We start from the raw sequence: 19448 nt of genomic DNA, 5'->3' as shown, positions 1-19448 counted from the left end.
ACACAGCTTCTGGGATGAAAACGGCAGCTGTACAAAGATTGCTAAATTGAAATTAAATCAAATGAATGGGATATTTCAGTGTGTCTGTGAGAGTTTGGAGGAAGAGTGCGTACATGATAGTGAATACAAAGTGTGTCAGCACGGTCTGCAGTGTGAAGTCTGACCAACTGCAGGCAGTCAGAGTGATAAAAGAGTGTTTGTTAGAGTCCCTCAGGCTAGCACACACTCAGACACAGCACACACTCAGACACAGCACACTCTCAGACACAGCGCACACTCAGACACAGCACACACTCAGACACAGCACACACTTAGACACAAACGCACACACTCAGACACAGCACACAGTCAGACACAGCACACACTCAGACACAGACACAGACACAGCACACACTCAGACACAGCACACAGTCAGACACAGCACACACTCAGACACAGACACAGCACACAGTCAGACACAGCACACAGTCAGACACAGCACACACTCAGACACAGACACAGCACACAGTCAGACACAGCACACAGTCAGACACAGCACACACTCCGACACAGCACACTCTCAGACACAGCACACACTCAGACACAGCACACAGTCAGACACAGCACACACTCAGACACAGCACACACTCAGACACAGCACACAGTCAGACACAGCACACTCTCAGACACAGCACACACTCAGACACAAACACACACACTCAGCACACACTCAGACACAAACGCACACACAAACCCTGTCTGTTTCATATTGGAACTAAATGCATATGTGCTAATTAACCAATTCAACTTAACTGGTTGTCGTCACAGATCCACCTTCATGCACCTTTGCATTATAACAATAACGTCTTTCAATGTGCACATTGCATAACACACACACACATACACACATAGTACAATAATTACTGTAGTTAAAACTGTTATCTGTGCATTGCGGCCTTTGTTGCTTAAAATGACTGGGTTCTTGATTAAACAATACTTCAGATTGGCTAAGCTCTCAGGGTGGCTTTGAATGTGGCCAACCAATTACACACGCACGCACACACAGACGGGTACACACACCCACACACTCAAAGCCCTCAGCCAATTATACACTGGCCGCCTGGTTAATGTGTTGGCTGGAAACGAGAGAGCTTTATGCGGTTCAGGGAGCAGGCTCATTCTGTTGGGACTTTCAAACTTTTGTCTTCCTGCTCTGTCTCCCGAGCTCCGGGTTTGAACTGCTCATCCAAGCACACACAGATAACTGCACAACAGACAGGACAAAAACAATGAGGAACGAGAGAGAGACAGAGAGAGAGAGAGAGAGAGAGAGAGAGAGAGAGAGAGAGAGAGAGAGAGAGAGAGAGAGGGAGAGGGAGAGGGAGAGGCAGAGGCAGAGGCAGAGGCAGAGGGAGAGGGAGAGGGAGAGGGAGAGGGAGAGGGAGAGGGAGAGGGAGAGGGAGGGAATTGAAGAGAGATGAAGAGAGAGAAAGAGAGGAAGACAGCGAGAGAAACGGCGAGAGAAAGAGATGGAGAGAGGAAGAAGGGAGGTTGAGAGAGAGGGAGAGCAAGTTGGCAGGAGCTAATGCCTTTAGAAGACATGTATTTGATTATTTCCTACCATAGAGGCGGAGAAAAGATTCTCAGAACACCTTGTCTCAGAACAGCTACGTGAGCCCATAGAATCTTTACACCAACCCTCCCAACGTGCGAGTGTGTTTGTGTCTGCGGGTGTCCCTTAGTGGAGGTCCGTGTGTCTGTGTGTCTGAGTATTTACAGTAGGTGTGGTTATTTTACACTGTACCCCATAAATACAGATTGTTCCTTGACTCTCACCACCAAAATACTGTTTGAACGATGCACTTTTGATCTTTCATCATGCTGTACTTTCTGTATCTACTATTTGTATACACAAATAAGAGAAATTTGAACTTGTGACATCTTGATCTGGTCTCAGATGCTCCCTGAGATAAATTAATCTACATGGATAAAATGTATGCTTCTTTCTTCTGCTAAATATGTACTTTGTATCATGGACTGGATGTTTTATGCAAGCTTTTGTTGTGTGTTGTTGTGTGTTGTAACGTGTGTGTAAATGTATGTGACCCTGCACACTTGTAATACAGGAAATACATTGTTTAACACTTGTGTGTTTGTGTTCTGCTCCTCCATAGGCGTTTTCCGGGAACTCCAACTCGGAAAGTGCAGTGCGCCACGAGCTGCAGCAAGGCATTGTGGGAAGGTTCCTGCGAATTGTTCCTCTGGACTGGAGTGAGGAGGGGAGGATAGGTCTTCGTATAGAGGTCTACGGCTGCTCCTACTGTAAGTACACACACACACACACACACACATGCACACGCACACAAACAGAAACACACATGGAGGCACAAACACACGTACATGCACATTTGTGAACGGAATGGCTGGAACGTTAAGGGTTAGAGAGTTGTAGCTGATGTAAATTGCCAAACATTTTGTAAACTGTTGCCACTTTTAAGTTACAAAAATGAATCTCCATTTTGGTTAACGTTCATCCAATTGATAGGCAATGTGTTGAAAACTTCAGTCGAGCGTTTGGGAACATAGGAGATAGTTTGCTAGCTAGCATTTAGAGCCAGCTAGCTAGCTAAGTGCATCATCAGTGTCAACCTCAGTTTGGCAGCTGATATGAGTACACAGCTGGAGACTACAAACAGATGGGGTGGCCGCAAGTACGCTTCACAATTTCCCCAGAAATTGTACCCCTCTCTAGTTTTCAAATTATACTCTCTATAGCCAAGTGTGTGGTCATTGCTTAGTATACAGACACCTGCTTGTTGAATCTCTCATAACAAACTCATGGGTGTGAATGAGGAGTTGGTTACCAGAACTGCCTTCCTTTTCTGAGGGAGCTTTCCAGCAGCCTTTGGAACATTAATGCAGGATTTGCTTCCAGTCAGCCACATAATGCATTGCGGAGGTTGGGCACTTTTGTTGGGTGATTCGACTTGGCTTGCAAATGGAATTAGAATTCCTCCCAAATGTGTTTAGGTGATCATAGGTTATCCAAAACCCTTGAAAAACAACCCCCACACAGACAGGGTTTGTCGAGTTTGGTCTGGAAAGACAACACTGGCCTGATGCAAGTTCAATGTCTTTTATGATTGTTCTACAAGTTTTTTTTTAGTTTTTTTTATGTACATCAAATATTTTCTGCCACTAGAATTCTGTAGCAGATTGTCGTACAGAAACGAGATAATCAAAGGCCGGCTGATACCATGGTCACAGAGATACATCTGAACAGCTCTGTTCCACTGGCGTCTGAAAAGACGCCTGACAAAAATGTTACAGAGAAAATAAAAGGACAAAACGACACGCAAAAAAACAATAATGTATGTAGTCTCTTGAAATAATGTTTTGTGTATAATATCTTTCGAAACGTAGATCTGGAACGATCCCACTTTGCCTTTTAGGATCAAATGAACTGCCCTGATACGTTCACCACATGGGTGGTATATTGTGACAATAAAATCCAGCGAATTATAATTCTGAATGTTTACACGTGTAAACATTACATCCAGTGGCAACTTTTTTTAAAGTCTTGTCGAGAGTCCAAAAAAACTTGTCTAAGTCGTTTTCTTTGCGACTGAAGTGTGACTTGAGTCAGCGGCTCAAAATGTGAGTTCACACACACACACACACACACAAGACAGACACGGACACACACACAGACTTTTTGATTGCGTAACATTAAAGGATACAAACTAATTTTGTTTGTGTTGAGAAAGCGTATATCTGAATTTTGTATCCATTTGCATGTGAATCATAGCTCGGTCTTAAATATATATACAGTATGTATATAATATATATATATATATATAAGAAATCACACAAGCCTCGTGGTCTCATCTCTCATCTCGAGTCTAATGCTCGTCTAATCAAATCTTAGTCTAATCTAATTCCAGTTAAATCTAATTTCAGCTCTAACCTAATAGTGAATCATATTCATTAGATACTGGTTCTATCTACAAGTTTCATAAAGGAGGAATTGGGTATAGGCAGTATACATATACTCACGCACCCACACACATACACAAACAAAAACACATACTCACGCACCAACACACATACACAAACAAAAACACACACTCACACGCACACACACACTCACACAATGTTATGCCCCTGGGAATCAAGCACTTCCAGGTTACAAACAACCGCTCTTCCTATTAAAAGCTTCCAAATTGATTTTGATAGCACATTTCAATTAAGACTCTGCATAAATTAATCACAGATTTGACACGCGTATATCTTTCATTCCAATGATGTGATTATAATGTATGCGTGAATGTGTGTGTGTGTGAGTTTGGTAGTCTCCTGCCATAGTATATTCCACTGTTGTTCAGCGCATATTCTAATCTTTAACAAACAGAACCTAGACCAGTAGCTGCATAGACAAAGATCTGTGAATTTCCCTGTTGCTGTAAAGATGGGTTCTGACAGACAGAAGGTGTGGAGATGGATATGAGATTATGTTAACAGAGATTTTGGTGGTTGAGAAGTGATGATAGAAGCTACTGATGAATTCTCCATCCTGTGAAGGTTTGTGACAGATAGGAATGATGCCTGCTGCGCAGAGATATGTTTGGGTTTACACACAGACACACACACACACACACACATACACACACTCATACCTACACACAAGCACACACACAGTCACAATTGCATCCCAAACAAATGTCCTGCATGGTGCGAATGTGTGTGTATTTGTGTGTGTATGTGTGTGTGTGCGAGACAGAAGTGCTTTCCCTTGATTCACTCAAATCCCTCTGTCTAGTCCTCCTCTCTATCATGTGACAGCCACGCTCTCCTTCCATCTCCACAACCTTTTATCTTCTCACCTCTCACCCTCCATCCTGTCACCTCTCCTCCATCCTCTATCTCCCCTCCCTCCCTCCCTCCCTCCCTCCCTCCCTCCCTCCCTCCCTCCCTCCCTCCCTCCCTCCCTCCCTCCCTCCCTCCCTCCCTCCCTCCCTCCCTCCCTCCCTCCCTCCCTCCCTCCCTCCCTCCCTCCCTCCCTCCCTCCCTCTTTCCCTCTCCTCTCTCCCACTGTTTCCTGTCCTCCACCCCTATCCTCTCCTACCTCCCTATGTTTCTTCCTTCCTCCCTCCCTCCATCTCTCCTCCTTTGTTTGAGTGTGTGTACACGCATTTGTGTGTGTACATGTTTGCGTGTGTGTGAGTGTGTGTGCGCACGTGTGTGTGCATGCCAGAGCTGGCAGTGGTTGTGATCCGCGGTGCTGAAACATTAACATGATCATTTACATTTTAATTAAGACGGGATCAACAAGAATCAATAGCTTTTCACGCATCCAGAGACCGAGAGACAGATAGGAAGACACACAGAGAGAAATAAATAACGAGAGAAAAATGGAGAGGTGAAACGAGAACAAGAAAAATGGAGAGGTCAATGGAAACATGAAGAAAAATGGGGAGAGGAATAGAGAGAGAGAGAGAGAGAGAGAGAGAGAGAGAGAGAGAGAGAGAGAGAGAGAGAGAGAGAGAGAGAGAGAGAGAGAGAGAGAGAGAGAGAGAGAGAGAGAGAGAGAGAGAGAGAGAGAGAGAGAGAGAGAGAGAGAGAGAGAGAGAGAGAGAGAGAAAGAGAGAGAGAGAGAAATGGAGAGGGGACTGGAGAGTGACATTCTCTGCATGTTGACACAAACCATCACCGTGTAGATTCCTCTGTTGCACACACTCCCAAAAGAGGTGGAAAACTTTCAGGACAGGGAATTGATCATTCCTCCGTTCTGCTCATCTGTTACCGACAGGGCGATGACAGGGGGAGAACAGGGAAGGGGGAGGTAAAGCGTGTGAGTGAGAAAGAGAGGGGGGAAAAATAAAATAGAGGGAAAATGATGGACAGGTGGAGGAAGGTGAGACAGACAGAGAAAGAGAGAGAGAGATGTGGAGAGAGGAGGGGGAAAGAGAAAAGCAGACGGATGAGAACATAAATAAATGTGATGATGGGCAGATATAGAGTGATAGAGAGAGAGAGAGAGAGAGAGAGAGAGAGAGAGAGAGAGAGAGAGAGAGAGAGAGAGAGAGAGAGAGAGAGGGAGAGGGAGGGAGAGGGAGAGGGAGAGGGAGGGGGAGGGAGAGGGAGAGGGAGAGGGAGAGGGAGAGGGAGAGGGAGAGGGAGAGGGAGAGGGAGAGGGAGAGGGAGAGGGAGAGGGAGAGGGAGGGAAATGTTGCAGTATGCATTCAGTTTAGTGAGAGGCAGGCTGATCTCCCTTTTGGAGTACAGACAGTAGAATACAGCATCAGGTGTAATATGCTGTCTCCCTTTTACACTTTATCAGGACAGTACAGGCTCCACTATCTGTGTGTGTGTGTGTGTGTGTGTGTGTGTGTATCTGTGTGCGTGTGTGAGTGTGTTGACAGTGATCCGATTGGCTTTGAGAACCCTTATCTCGCCCTCTCCTGTCATCTCTTCTCCACTGTCCACTCAAATAGATATGACACACACACACACACACACACACACACACACACACACTATCCACTCATCCAGCTGTGGAGATTATACTGAGATAGGAGCAGTATTGAAGCACTGTATTTAATCTAACCCCGCTTCTCTCCTCTCTCTACCTCTCTCACCCCGCTCCTCATCTCTTCACCTCCCTTGCCCTTCTCCTCACCCCTCTTCACCCCTCCTCCACACCCCTCCTCCTCATCCCTGCTCTCTCTCTCTCTCTCTCTCTCCCTCCCTCCCTCTCTCTCTCCGCTTCATATTTCTCCAAACCATTCACTTTCCCTCCCCTGTGTTTCTCTCTTTCTCCTCCTTCTGTCCCTCCCTCCCTCCCTCGGTCCCCCCGTCCCCTTTCCTCCCTCCCTCTCCTCTGTTTCTCCCTATAAGGGGCGGATGTGATTAACTTCGACGGCCAGGGGGTGATCTCCTATCGCTTCAAGGTAAAGTCAAGTCCCGGCCTGCCCTGGTGGCATCCTGTGATGATCCCGAGTGTGGTTCCTGCACGTTCCTCCTCTGTCCCCCTGCACAACGCCGACTCCCCAGTCCTGGCCTTGGACGAGTCCTTGGCTTTTCTCCTCCGCCACCTTCTCCTCCTCTCTCTCTCTCCCCCTCTTCCTGTACTCTCTCCCTCTCCCCGTGTCTCCACTGTTCCGAGCCGACCTTCTCCCGCCTTCCTCTTCCTCTCCAGGTGAAGAAGATGAAGATCATCAAGGATGTGATCGGCCTGAGGTTTAAGACGTCGGAGAGCGAGGGGGTGATCCTGCATGGGGAGGGCCAACAGGGGGATTACATCACCCTGGAGCTACGGCAGGGCAAGCTGCAGCTGCAGATCAACCTGGGTACACACACGCTCTCTCTCTCTCTCTCTCTCTCTCTCTCTCTCTCTCTCTCTCTCTCTCTCTCTCTCTCTCTCTCTCTCTCTCTCTCTCTCTCTCTCTCGCAGTCGTACAAACACACACACACATACACTCTTTCTCTCGTGGTCACACACACACATACAAACACACACACACACTCTCTCTCACACACACATACACTCTCACACGCCAATATACACTCTCTCTGTCACACACGCACACACACACACAAACACACGTGCACACATACATACAGACACACAAATCCACACACGCACACACACCGTACTGATTCTTCGATCATATCACCAACAGGCAGCAACCAGTATGGCTCCATCTTAGGCCACACCTCCGTAACGACCGGCAGCCTATTGGACGATCACCACTGGCACTCGGTGGTGATCGAGCGCTACAGACGCAACGTGAACTTTACCCTGGACCGCCACACCCAGCACTTCAGAACCAACGGAGAGTTCGACCATCTGGACCTGGACTACGAGGTGTGGGAACACACACACTCTGACACACACACCCACACACACTCTGACACACACACCCACACACACACTGACACTCCCCCCCCTTCCCACACACACACAGTAGTTGGAAGCCGGTCCAGGATGTTCTGTCGATATCTGTCCATTGTTCTTTTGGCATCATCCAGCTACACTGTGGGAGGAGAGATGCTCACTCTCTCCCACACACACACACACTCCCATACACACACACACACACACTATCTTGCATACACACACACTTTCTCTCTAACACACTCATATACACTCCTACAGACGAATGGCTTCTTCAGAATCTCTCCCGCTCTCTTTCAATCTCTATGACGTTCTCTCTCTCGCTTTATCTATTACTGTATCTTTTTCCATTCTGTACTTTTTTTCTTTGGTGTCTGAAATGTGTGTGTGTGTGTGTGTGTGACCTTTAAAATATTGCTGAAATGGCTGATCTGGCTATAGTCAGTCATTCACTGAAGCTTCTTTAGTGTCTGGTGTATGTGTGTGTGTGTGTGTGTGTGTGTGTGTGTGTGTGTGTGTGTGTGTGTGTGTGTGTGTGTGTGTGTGTGTGTGTGCGAGTGTATGTGTGTATGTGTATGTGTGTGGGGGGGAGAGAAAGGGGTGTGCAGGACAACTAGAGTCCAATTAAACTAAAGCTGTCTAATTAATTGACCAATGGGGGAATCTTTACAAGCTGGATCAGTGGGCTGTGCTTGTGTGTGTGTGTGTGCATGTGTGTTTGTGTGTGTGTGCATTAGTATGTGTGTGTGTGTGCTTAGCCCTGGACAGATATGCAGAATTATTGACTGTCAAATAGAGCCTTCCACACAATACCAACCCAACTTACCCTCTTAGTTTGAATATTTGGCATGCACGCGCGCGTGTGTGTGTGTGTGATATTCATTATGTGGTCTAGGCTTAAGAAGCTCATGACTAATTGTGGTGAAGCATCACTCTGGTTCACCAAGCCGTGTGGTCTCAGTCTCTCTCTCTGGTTAGTCATATGAGCTGTTGAATGAGGATGGGCTATGCGTGCATATTTTCTAATGACATACGTACATGTTATATTGTTCTGTATTTGCCATTCAATATCTCCCTTTCTTTCTTTCTTTCTTTCTTTCTTTCTTTCTTTCTTTCTTTCTTTCTCTCTCTCTCTCTCTGTCTCTCTCTCTCTCTCTCTCTCTCTCTCTCTCTCTCTCTCTCTATTTGTCTCTCTCCCTCCAGTTGAGTTTTGGTGGCATGCCCTACAGTGGTAAACCAGTAGGGGGCAGTAGAAAGAACTTCAGGGGTTGTATGGAGAGTATCAACTATAACGGAGACAACATTACTGACCTGGCCAGACGCAAGAAGCTAGACACCTCCAGTTTTGTAAGTCAACCCACACGCACGCACACACAAACACACACACACACACAGCCACACACACACGCAAACACGTGCTAAAACTAAACATAACCACTGAGAAATAACAGGACTAGAAGTTGTGAGAACCAGGAAAGGTCCCTCACTAATGAAAGGTACCTGTAGGTTACAATAAATATGTGGAATGATAGTTCTCACAAGTATAGTTAAACCAATACACACACACACACACACACACACATTGTGCTAGTGCTAGGGCTGTTGAGTCCAGATAGCAGCAGCAATATTACCAGACCCTGTACCAGCTCTACCTCTCTGATTGAACTAATAGCTGCAATCAAGTTCATCAAAAGAGCAGCTTGTTCATCCAGAATGATGACTCACTCTGACAGCTCAGACTCGCGCTGATGACAAAGCCCTGCAATGTTTAATACACACACACACATGCGGAAAGACACACATAGACACACACACGCAAACACACGCATGCACACACACACATGCAGAAATAGACACCGCTACACATACACACAGCCACACACACATACATACATACACACACACAGACTGTGTGACTGAATGATGAGGCTCTGAACCTGGATTGAGTCCAGCTTAATATTAGTTTGGAGTTGGTTCATTATCTGAATCAGGGGGTGAGGAAGGAAAACAAGAGTAATTGGTTCTCTAGAGCTGTATTCGCTGTTGCTTCCATCACACAGACACACAGACACAGAGACACACACACAGACACACACACAGAGAAAGATTTCTACGACCATCTGACAAGCAGGATCAGGCTAAAACAATGCTGTTGAAGGTGTCCGGATAATTACATTTGCATTTTATGCCCTTTCTTTCGTCCTTTTCCTTTTCCCCCCTCTCTCTCTCTCTCTCTCTCTCTCTCTCTCTCTCTCTCTCTCTCTCTCTCTCTCTCTCTCTCTCTCTCTCTCTCTCACCCTCTCACCATTTCCACCCATCCCTTCTCTCCCTCTCCCCATTTCTACCACACCCTCTTTCTCTCACCTCCCCTCCCCCCTGCCTCCCCCCCCCCCCTCCCCCCTCCGTAGCGTAACCTCTCCTTCTCGTGTGTGGAGACCCACACCTTCCCGGTCTTTTTCAACGCCACCAGCTTCCTGCAGCTGCCGGGACGGGCCAATCACAACGTGATATCGGTGGGCTTTGAGTTCCGCACCTGGAACCCGGACGGGCTCCTCCTCTTCAGTAACCTTGACGACGGGACTCTGGAGGTGTCGCTGGAGGAGGGGAAGGTGGGGCTCCACGTCAACGTGACGCAGAAGAAGAACACCAGGATAGACATGGCCTCTGGTAGGCATAGATCACACGCAGACACACACACACAAACACACACAAACACACACACACACACACACACAAACGCGCACAAACGCCCAGTAACACACGCGTACACGTACACACACGCTCACATCGACGAGCTCGCACAGCAGTGTGTAGCTCCCCCTGTCGTGCTCCTCGTGCATCCTCCCCAGAGCCGTTAGCGCGCCAACAATGGTCTCTCCTCCCCCCCCAAAAAAGATTCTCCTCCTCCCCTCTTCCTAAACACACTCACCCATTCTGTCCACTCTCCCTCTAATAGACCATTAGACCCCAGGGTGGATATCCTTACTGCACTAACCTCCGGGCTAATTGGACTGGCGCTCCCGAGTATCTGCTAGGGCCGAGCCGTAAGACACACACACACGCGCTACGCACACTCACGCGCAGGCACCCGGTCATTCTCTCACACACAGAGCCACACACACACACGCGCGCTCTCACTGCTTCTCCCTCTCAAACTGCCCCCCCCCCCCCCCACACACACACACACACACTCTGCCCCACGCCCACTTCACACCACTTCACACACACCCACACGCACACACACGCACATGCCACTTCTGACCTTCATTACCTTCTGGCTGATCCAGCTCCTCTATGAATCCATTATTACTATCTGAGAGAGAGGTCCAATCGCGGCCTGTAATAAGACACACAGCAGGAGACACATGCTGGTAATAAGCTCTTAGGTCCTCATTAACCACCAATACTGGTTTAAGAAACACACTCGCACACACACTGACGCTCACACACACACACATCCTGACAAACGCAACCCTGCTAACATTGTTATACTTTTTGAGTGGGTAAAATGAGATAGTGGGAGAGATGGGCTGAGAGGTGGGTGGAGATGAGTGGAGGGAGAGGGGTGGATGGAGGGGGAGACAGAGGGAGAGAGTGGAGGAACGAGGGAAAAATAAAGAAAGGAGGATTGAGAGGGAGAGAGAGAGGGAGGGTGAGAGTCGGGTGTAGGGACAGAGAGAGAGAGAGAGAGGGGCAGAGAAAGACAGTGAAACAGAAGAATGGACAGAGGTTCATATTGCACCACGGACCAGAATATAATGTTATGACCTCATTCTCTATTGCCGTGGTAACCTGGGGGCGTAAGGCCGTTAAAGTTAACGCTCCTTTCTGATTGGAGACAGAGGGTAGAGATGGCTATGGACACTTACACACACACAGACACACACACATACACACTCAAACACTAAATGAAGTGAGCGAGAGGATGGTGGGCAGGCAGAGAGAACGCCATGAATAGTAGTTTGGAATCTGTCAGTTTGTGTGGGTGTATATATGTCAATTTGCGTGTGTATGTGTCAATTTGCGTGTGTGTATGTGTGTAGTTGTGTGTGCAAAGGAAGTGGGCTTTGATGTCTTATCCTGTATACTGGTAATAATACTAATAATCTGTTACTTTTTTGTCCCTTCTGTGTGTGTGCATGTGTGTGTGTGTGTGTGTGTGTGTGTGCATAGGCCTATCTTATTAAAGCACTTTCCTTTCACAGAGTTACAATATTTAACTCTCGCCACTCTTTCTCCCTTTCTCTCTATATCCCTCTCTCTCCTTCCATCTATCTCTATCTTTCTAACTTTCTCTCGCTTTTATCTGTCTTTCTCTCTCTGACTTCCTCTCTCACCCTTTGTCTCTCACTTCCCTTTTGTCTGATTTTTCTCTCTACCTCTCTCTCTACCTCTCTCTCTCTCTCTCTCTCTCTCTCTCTTTTCTATCTCTCCTCTCCTTTATCTAACTTCTCTCTCATCTCTCTCTCTTTCTCTCGTTTGCATTCTCTCTTTAAATAGTTATTTAAAGATTGAACATTTAACATCTAACATGTTCAGAGTGTTTGTTGCACAAGCACGTCTGGTCATTGCCTCGACCCGTTTAGATTCAAGAGGTCCATGGTTGCGAGTGTGTCTGTGTCAGTGTGTGTGTGTGTGTGTGTGTGTGTGTGTGTGTGTGGGGGGGCTTGTGTGTGTATGTCTGTGTGTGTTTGTAGAAGGCCCCTGATTACCGTCTGCACTAATGACTAATTAGTGGTAATCTGGTTGCTGAATACCAAGGTTGTTTCCATAGGAACAGCAGTGGGTATTTTTCAACTTCATCTTAAGATAACAGCACAGACTAGAAATATGCTGGTTTTAATTCCCAGATTGTCAAATGTAACCTTTTCTTCTGAAGTCAATAATACTTGTCTAATGGAGAAACACCAAGGGACCTTCAGTAAAGGATGAACTTCTGTACTGGAGTTCTAGACTGTTCTGCCTTGCTGAGAAGCACTCTTTCTCTTAGTTTTTCTTCCCCCGCTTTTTCTTTCTTTCCATGCCCTTTGGGTCTCTTTTCCTGTCTGTCTTTCATTTGGTTTTATACACACACACACATAGCTTTAATCACTCGTGTGCATGTGTGTGTGCACGTGTGCTTCAGAGTGAAACTCAGAGGAGTTTTGGGATGTTACTGCACTTACAACTTGTATGGCTGGACATAGATCTCCAGGTGAATGTAGGTGACCTTTAACTATTTGAAGCGCAATCTTTATTCACTTCCTCCCCCATATCTCTCTCTCACTCTCTCTCTCTCTCTCTCTCTCTCTCTCTCTCTCTCTCTCTCTCTCTCTCTCTCTCTCTCCCCCCACTCTCTCATGTCTGCAGCAGCTAGATATGATCAGTTCTTTAGGTAGATTGTGTTCCCTGAGGCAGTGATGGAACTGACCCTTTCCTCACAGGGGACTTACCTGCATCCTATGTGTGTGTGTGTGTGTGTGGAGAGTGGTCCATCTGTGCCTTCCAGCAAGGCTAATCTTAACCGCTACAGTTACCCTGGTCACCACAGTGATTATACACACACACACACACACACGCACACAGACATGGTCACCGTGGTGATTGAGATTAATTAAAGAAGACCCCCTATGAAGCTGAGGGCTCTGAACCCCAAATGCATGCTGGGAGGAAGTCAACAACGTGAAAGGGCTTGTGTTTATTTAATAGACCTCACACAGAGAGCACACACTGTGTAAATAAACACACACTCATACGGTAGACACACACACACACATATACACACACAGACTCACACATTTCAGTATGTGCGGTCACGTGTTAAAGTACAGTAGGTGTGTTAATCGTGTATGCATCAATGTTTTATCGACGTGTGTGTTTCTGTAAGGCTTCATCATGACCGTACCATGAACTCTGTGTGTGTGCGTACGTGTGTGTCTGTGTGCGTGCGTGTATGTGTGTGTGTGTGTGTGGAGCAGGTGTCAAGGCGGAGGGATGAATAGCAGGGCTCCTGATGAGAGTGTGGTGGTCTCTCTCGGCTCTAGTAGTTATGTCCTCTTCTCCTCCATTCCTCACACATAATGGACCAGAGTGCAGGCAGGCAGGCAGGGAGGGAGGGAGGGAGGGAGGGAGGGAGGGAGGGAGGGAGGGAGGGAGGGAGGGAGGGAGGGAGGGAGGGAGGGAGGGAGGGAGGGAGGGAGGGAGGGAGGGAGGGAGGGAGGGAGGGAGGGAGGGAGGGAGGGAGGGAGGGAGGGAGGGAGGGAGGGAGGGAGGGAGGGAGGGAGGGAGGGGGAACCTTTTTTCTGCCAAGGGCCATTTGGATATTTATAAAATAATTCGGGGGCCGTACAGAATTATCAACTTAAAAATGTGCGAGCTATATTTGGTCAAACTATTAATGAACTCAACCCTAATGGGATGGCTATCCGAGTGTTAATCAGGCGCGGAGCCACACGTTGTAAACATTTGGGGCTTAGGCCAAACCAACAACGTATTCTGGGTTTGATTTGCTAGAAAGGAATTCCACACATAATGCGAGCGTGCCAAATTTGTTGGTACATTAGTACGCAACGCTGCGCGCCTCTTCCACATATTAAAATAGTGCTGCTGCCAACGGATAAGTCACCTAATAATATGGTTCCTGTAGTGCCATGGCTGGCCGGACCAAATGATGTCACGGGCCACATACGGCCCTCGGGCAGGACGTTCCCCACCCCTGATGTAGAGAGAGGGAGTAGAGATGGAGAGGGAGGAAGTACAGAGAGAGAGAGAGGCAGAGGGGGAGAGAGAGACGAAAGAGGGCAGAAACAGAAGGAGGTGGAGAAAGAGGGAGGAGGGGATGAGAGACAGAGGGAGGAGGTGGAGAGAGTGGATATGGAGGGGGAGAGACAAGTAGGTATTAGACAGTGGGAGAACACACGGAAAGGAGAGATGAGGATACGAAGAGAGGAGTCAAATTTGAACGTCTGAAGGGAGGACGGAGAGGATGACACATGCTTGGAGTCACATGACCAGACTGACATGGGAGCTGTGTGTGTGTGTGTGTGATGTACACCTACAGCATTTGAAGCAAAATACAAAGAAACACAAGATGGAGGCGGCGATGGAGCCAGTGGGGGGGGGGGGGGGTAGGAGGATAAGAGAAAGAGAGAGAGATCTTGTGGGCATTATGGTCTGATGTCGACCGAGCTTTCTGGCTTATCGATTTCACCTGTCAGATAAGAATGAACCAGTCTTTAGCAGTGCCGGGGGAGGGAGGCCAGAGAGAGAGGGGCAGGGGGAGGGAGGGCAGGGGCAGCGTGTGTGTGGGGGGGGGGGGGTGGTAGGATGGACACACTTGCCGTCTCCTCTTCTAATGGTGGTGAAGGCTTTCACTCAACCAGTTCTGTGTGTGTGTGTGGTGAAAGCTTTCCCTCAGCCTGATTGTAACTCCCTCTCTCTTTCTCCCTCTCTCTCTCTCTCTCTCTCTCTCTCTCTCTCTCTCTCTCTCTCTCTCTCTCTCTCTCTCTCTCTCTTTCACACTCTCTCTCTCTCTCTCTCTCTCTCTCTCTCTCTCTCTCTCTCTCTCTCTCTCTCTCTGTCTCTCTCTTTCTCTCTCTCTCTCTCTCTCTCTCTCTCTCTCTCTCTCTCTCTCTCTCTCTCTCTCTCTGCCTCTCTCTCTGTCTGTCTTTGTCTGTCTCTCCTAAGGGCTATTACTGTAGTAAGACTCGCTTCTTTAACTTTTTAGTTCAAGGGTTGTTGTCAATGTGTTTTGATCCAGACAGCTGCAGAAATAGATATCTTTAAAAAAAATCCCTTCAAAGAAAATTATTCAAGGACAAAATATTTACAGAACAGAGAAATGTGCAGCTAATTAAATGATGTGTATATGGCGTGTATTTGGCATAGAACATTCTTCTCACGACTAAAACAAAGAGGTTTGGATTGAGCAGTAATGTAACCTGTGAAAATCATGACAGAATGTATTATTTATGTAGAAAACATTGAGTTTGCGTTTGTAACAATGTGATCCTTACAATCAAGAATAAACAATTATTACAATAAGAATGAATAGGTGCATCCTCCAGTATATCTATAAATCAATCTGTATGTCCATTGTGAATTTCAAACGCATATGTATGTGGTACTATGTGTGTATGTGTACAGACACCCATTCACTACGTGTGTCTGCACAGCACATTTCAAAGTGCTAACTTTGAGGGGACTTATATAAACGCACAACTAGTACAATCAGTCGCAATTGGACTCATTGAACATGTCGTGTGTATGTGTCGCAGTGTGTGTTGCAGCGTGTGTGTAGCGTGTGTGTAACGTGTGTAGCGTGTGTAGCGTGTGTGTGTAGCATGTGTGTAGCGTGTGTGTAACGTGTGTAGCGTGTGTGTGTAGCGTGTGTGTAGCGTGTGTAGCGTGTGTGTAACGTGTGTAGCGTGTGTGTAACGTGTGTAGCGTGTGTGTGTAGCATGTGTGTAGCGTGTGTGCTTGTCTCACTCGTCCTGATCTCTTCTCAGGGTCGGGGCTGAACGACGGCCAATGGCACGCTGTGCGTCTGGTCGCCAAGGAGAACTTTGTCATGCTGACGGTGGACGGAGACGAGGCCTCGGCGGCCCGCGCCAACACACCCGTCTCCATAACGACCGGCGGAACGTACCACCTTGGAGGTAACGTCCATGGAGTTGAATTGACGGTGTGGGGTAGGGGCTGACTCCATAGTGTGTGGTACAGGCTTTTCCTGCTGGATCTAATGTGTGGTACAGGTTATTTCCTAGAGTGGTATCTATTGTGTGTGGTCATGTCTATTTCCTGGAGGGGTATCTGTGTGGTAATGTCTATATCCTTGAGGGGTATCTGTGTGGTAATGTCTATATCCTTGAGGGGTATCTGTGTGGTAATGTCTATATCCTTGAGGGGTATCTGTGTGGTAATGTCTATATCCTTGAGGGTTATCTGTGTGGTAATGTCTATATCCTTGAGGGGTATCTGTGTGGTAATGTCTATTTCCTTGAGGGGTATCTGTGTGGTAATGTCTATTTCCTTGAGGGGTATCTGTGTGGTAATGTCTATATCCTTGAGGGGTATCTGTGTGGTAATGTCTATTCCCTGGAGCTTTCTAATTGGGTTCATTCGTTCCTGATTTCATTGGTCATGAGAGAAAATGACAATCAATCTTCTTATGCTCTTGCTCGCTACTACTCAAAACTGAGCAGATGGTGGATCCTCTATATGTCAATGCATTCGATCAATGATTTACTCAATACATTCATTCACCGAGGTTACACATAGCTCTGTGCTTATCTGAGAGTGGGTACACACAGATTCACAATGACCCGCATGCACACTCGTACGCACGCGTACACATGCACACAAGCTCAAGCACGCACTCCAACACACTCTCACACACGCACACACGCACTCACACACAAGCAAGTGAGAGCGAGTGAGGTTCCTGGACGATTCATCAAAGTTACAGAGACGCCAGGTTAATGATGCCAGACACCACTGTCTGTTAGAACATGGACCGGATCTAAGTGTGTGTGTGTGTGTGTGAATTTCCTTCAGTGTGTGCTTGCGTGTGTGTGTATGAGTGCATGTGCTTGTGTGTTTGTGTGTGTGGGAGCGGGGGGGGGGTGCAGGGGTGTAAGCATGTGCGCTCGTGGATGTGATTGTGTGCTTCTCCCAACGGAGAGATATGGTGTGGGTGCTGATGGCTTCTTCAGAACGACTCCTCAAACATCCTCCCCTCGCTCGCCCTCTCTCCCTCCAGGCTTCTGTCCTTCCGCACAGACCCCTCTTGCTGATGGACTCACCATTGCTGAGAATGAGAACACACACTCATAAGCACACACACGTGCATGCAGAGACGTACCCACAGACAGGCATTTACACGCACACGAGACATCGTACACGCGCTATCACTTTCTTCTGTTTCTCTCTGCATTCTGCCACAGTATGTTTTTGTAATCATCATCTTATCTTTACAAGGACTATATTCTCTTCCTTCCCCTCCTCTTCTTCCTCCTCCTCAAATCAGATACAACTTTTACAGCCTTGTTAACAAGCAAGGTCACGCAGAGCTTCACAGATGACCATAGAACTGCACTTAAACCTTTGCTTCCTCGTCTTCCTCCTCCTCCTCTTCATCATCTTCCTCCTCCTCTTCCTCCTCTTCCTCCTCCTCTTCCTCCGCCTCTTCCTCCTCCTCTTCCTTCTCTTCCTTCTCTTCCTCCTCCCCCTTATGTGTGAATAGCAGGCTGGGTTCTGCAAGGCCTGATCAGTGAATCAGTGCTGCTTCAAAAAAGGATGATGACCCCCAGAGAGAGAGAGAGAGAGAGAGAGAGAGAGAGAGAGAGAGAGAGAGAGAGAGAGAGAGAGAGAGAGAGAGAGAGAGTGTGAGAGAGAGAGAGAGAGAGAGAGAGAGAGAGAGAGAGAGAGAGAGAGAAGCTAATAGAGAGGCTCTCAGAAGGTTATCTGTGGTTCTGCCAAGGAATATGAACCATAATTCATCATCTTATATTTAAGCGTTGAACTTGGCTCCACAAGTGAGACAGATGGAGAGAGTGGATGGAGGGAAGTTTATTTCTACAAGCATTACAAACGTGTGAGGAGAGAACACGATTACCCCCCCCCCCACACACACACACACACATACAGACACACGCACACAAACATCTACAGACACACCCATATTTACAGACACTCACAAAAATACATTGCGAACACACACACACACACAAACGGACGCACACTCGAATGCAAACAGAAGTTTGTTTTGAGGCAGATAGGAAGATTTTTGTGTAAAAAAAAATCCCCTTTCAAACAGCCGCTAATGAGCGGGCTGAATATATGATGAGTCGTACGTTCGTTTTCCTCGTTAATTTTACATGATATAATGAACGCTGACGAGCACAGCTGATAAACACCAGGGGTTTGGGGATACAAATATGCCAATTATGATATGAATAGATGTATGTAACAACTTTGAATGTTGACTACGTACAGCAAACTAATGGACCTCTTTTTTAGTTTATTTTTTATTTTAATAACTTATCTGTTTACATGCTCCATCTTCCTTCTTCCCCACATAGCTTCCTCTGCAATCCTTGGAATGATGAAGTATGTGTGTGTTTGTGTGTGTGTGCTTGCATGTGTGTGTGTTTTAGTGTGTACGTGTATTTTTGTATTGTTCTTTGCTGATTGATTCCATTTGTTACATCCTATGGTCCTAAATTGACTTCAGTGTTCACATGTGGTGCTAGCGTGTGACAATTACTATGAGCGCACAACGTAATTAATAATGCAGATTAACCAAGCAATCCAAATCAAGGAAATCATGCATGTGTTTATGTCTGTGTTTGTGTGTGTGTGTGTGTGTGTGTGTGGGGGGGGGGGGCTCCTCAGGGCTAATCTCTCCAGACTGCGCTCTCTCAACAAACACAAGTGCTGTATTTCTCCCAGACGCCGCATGCGACGAGTCGCTCTGCGAGTGCCCCATCTCCATGCCAACGCTCGGCCCTGACAGGGTGCAGAACAGAGAGGAGAGCCCTGCCAAGGCCGGCCCTCCTGTCTCTCTTCCTGTGAAAGAAAACCCGCCGGAGAA

The 19448-nt window shown here is 47.2% G+C and overlaps 1 protein-coding gene across 1 annotated transcript in view; it reads left to right on the top strand.

Annotated features, from left to right (window-relative positions):
* Positions 1 to 19448, top strand: part of LOC146275206 (contactin-associated protein-like 2) — a 165466-nt gene that overhangs the window by 89204 nt on the left and 56814 nt on the right. Inside the window, exons 4-10 of the mRNA XM_084702688.1 lie at positions 2154 to 2301; positions 6877 to 6929; positions 7178 to 7328; positions 7662 to 7846; positions 9080 to 9223; positions 10285 to 10543; positions 16363 to 16512. Of these exons, the coding sequence (XP_084558814.1) occupies positions 2154 to 2301; positions 6877 to 6929; positions 7178 to 7328; positions 7662 to 7846; positions 9080 to 9223; positions 10285 to 10543; positions 16363 to 16512 (1090 nt within the window). The remainder of the gene's footprint in view (positions 1 to 2153; positions 2302 to 6876; positions 6930 to 7177; positions 7329 to 7661; positions 7847 to 9079; positions 9224 to 10284; positions 10544 to 16362; positions 16513 to 19448) is intronic.

The sequence above is a fragment of the Hypomesus nipponensis genome, chromosome 8 (assembly GCF_054491055.1).
Source record: "Hypomesus nipponensis isolate SF chromosome 8, ASM5449105v1, whole genome shotgun sequence".
NCBI lineage: Eukaryota > Metazoa > Chordata > Actinopteri > Osmeriformes > Osmeridae > Hypomesus > Hypomesus nipponensis.
The sequence above is the reverse complement of the archived record's forward strand: the minus strand, read 5'-3'. Positions and strand labels throughout refer to the sequence as shown.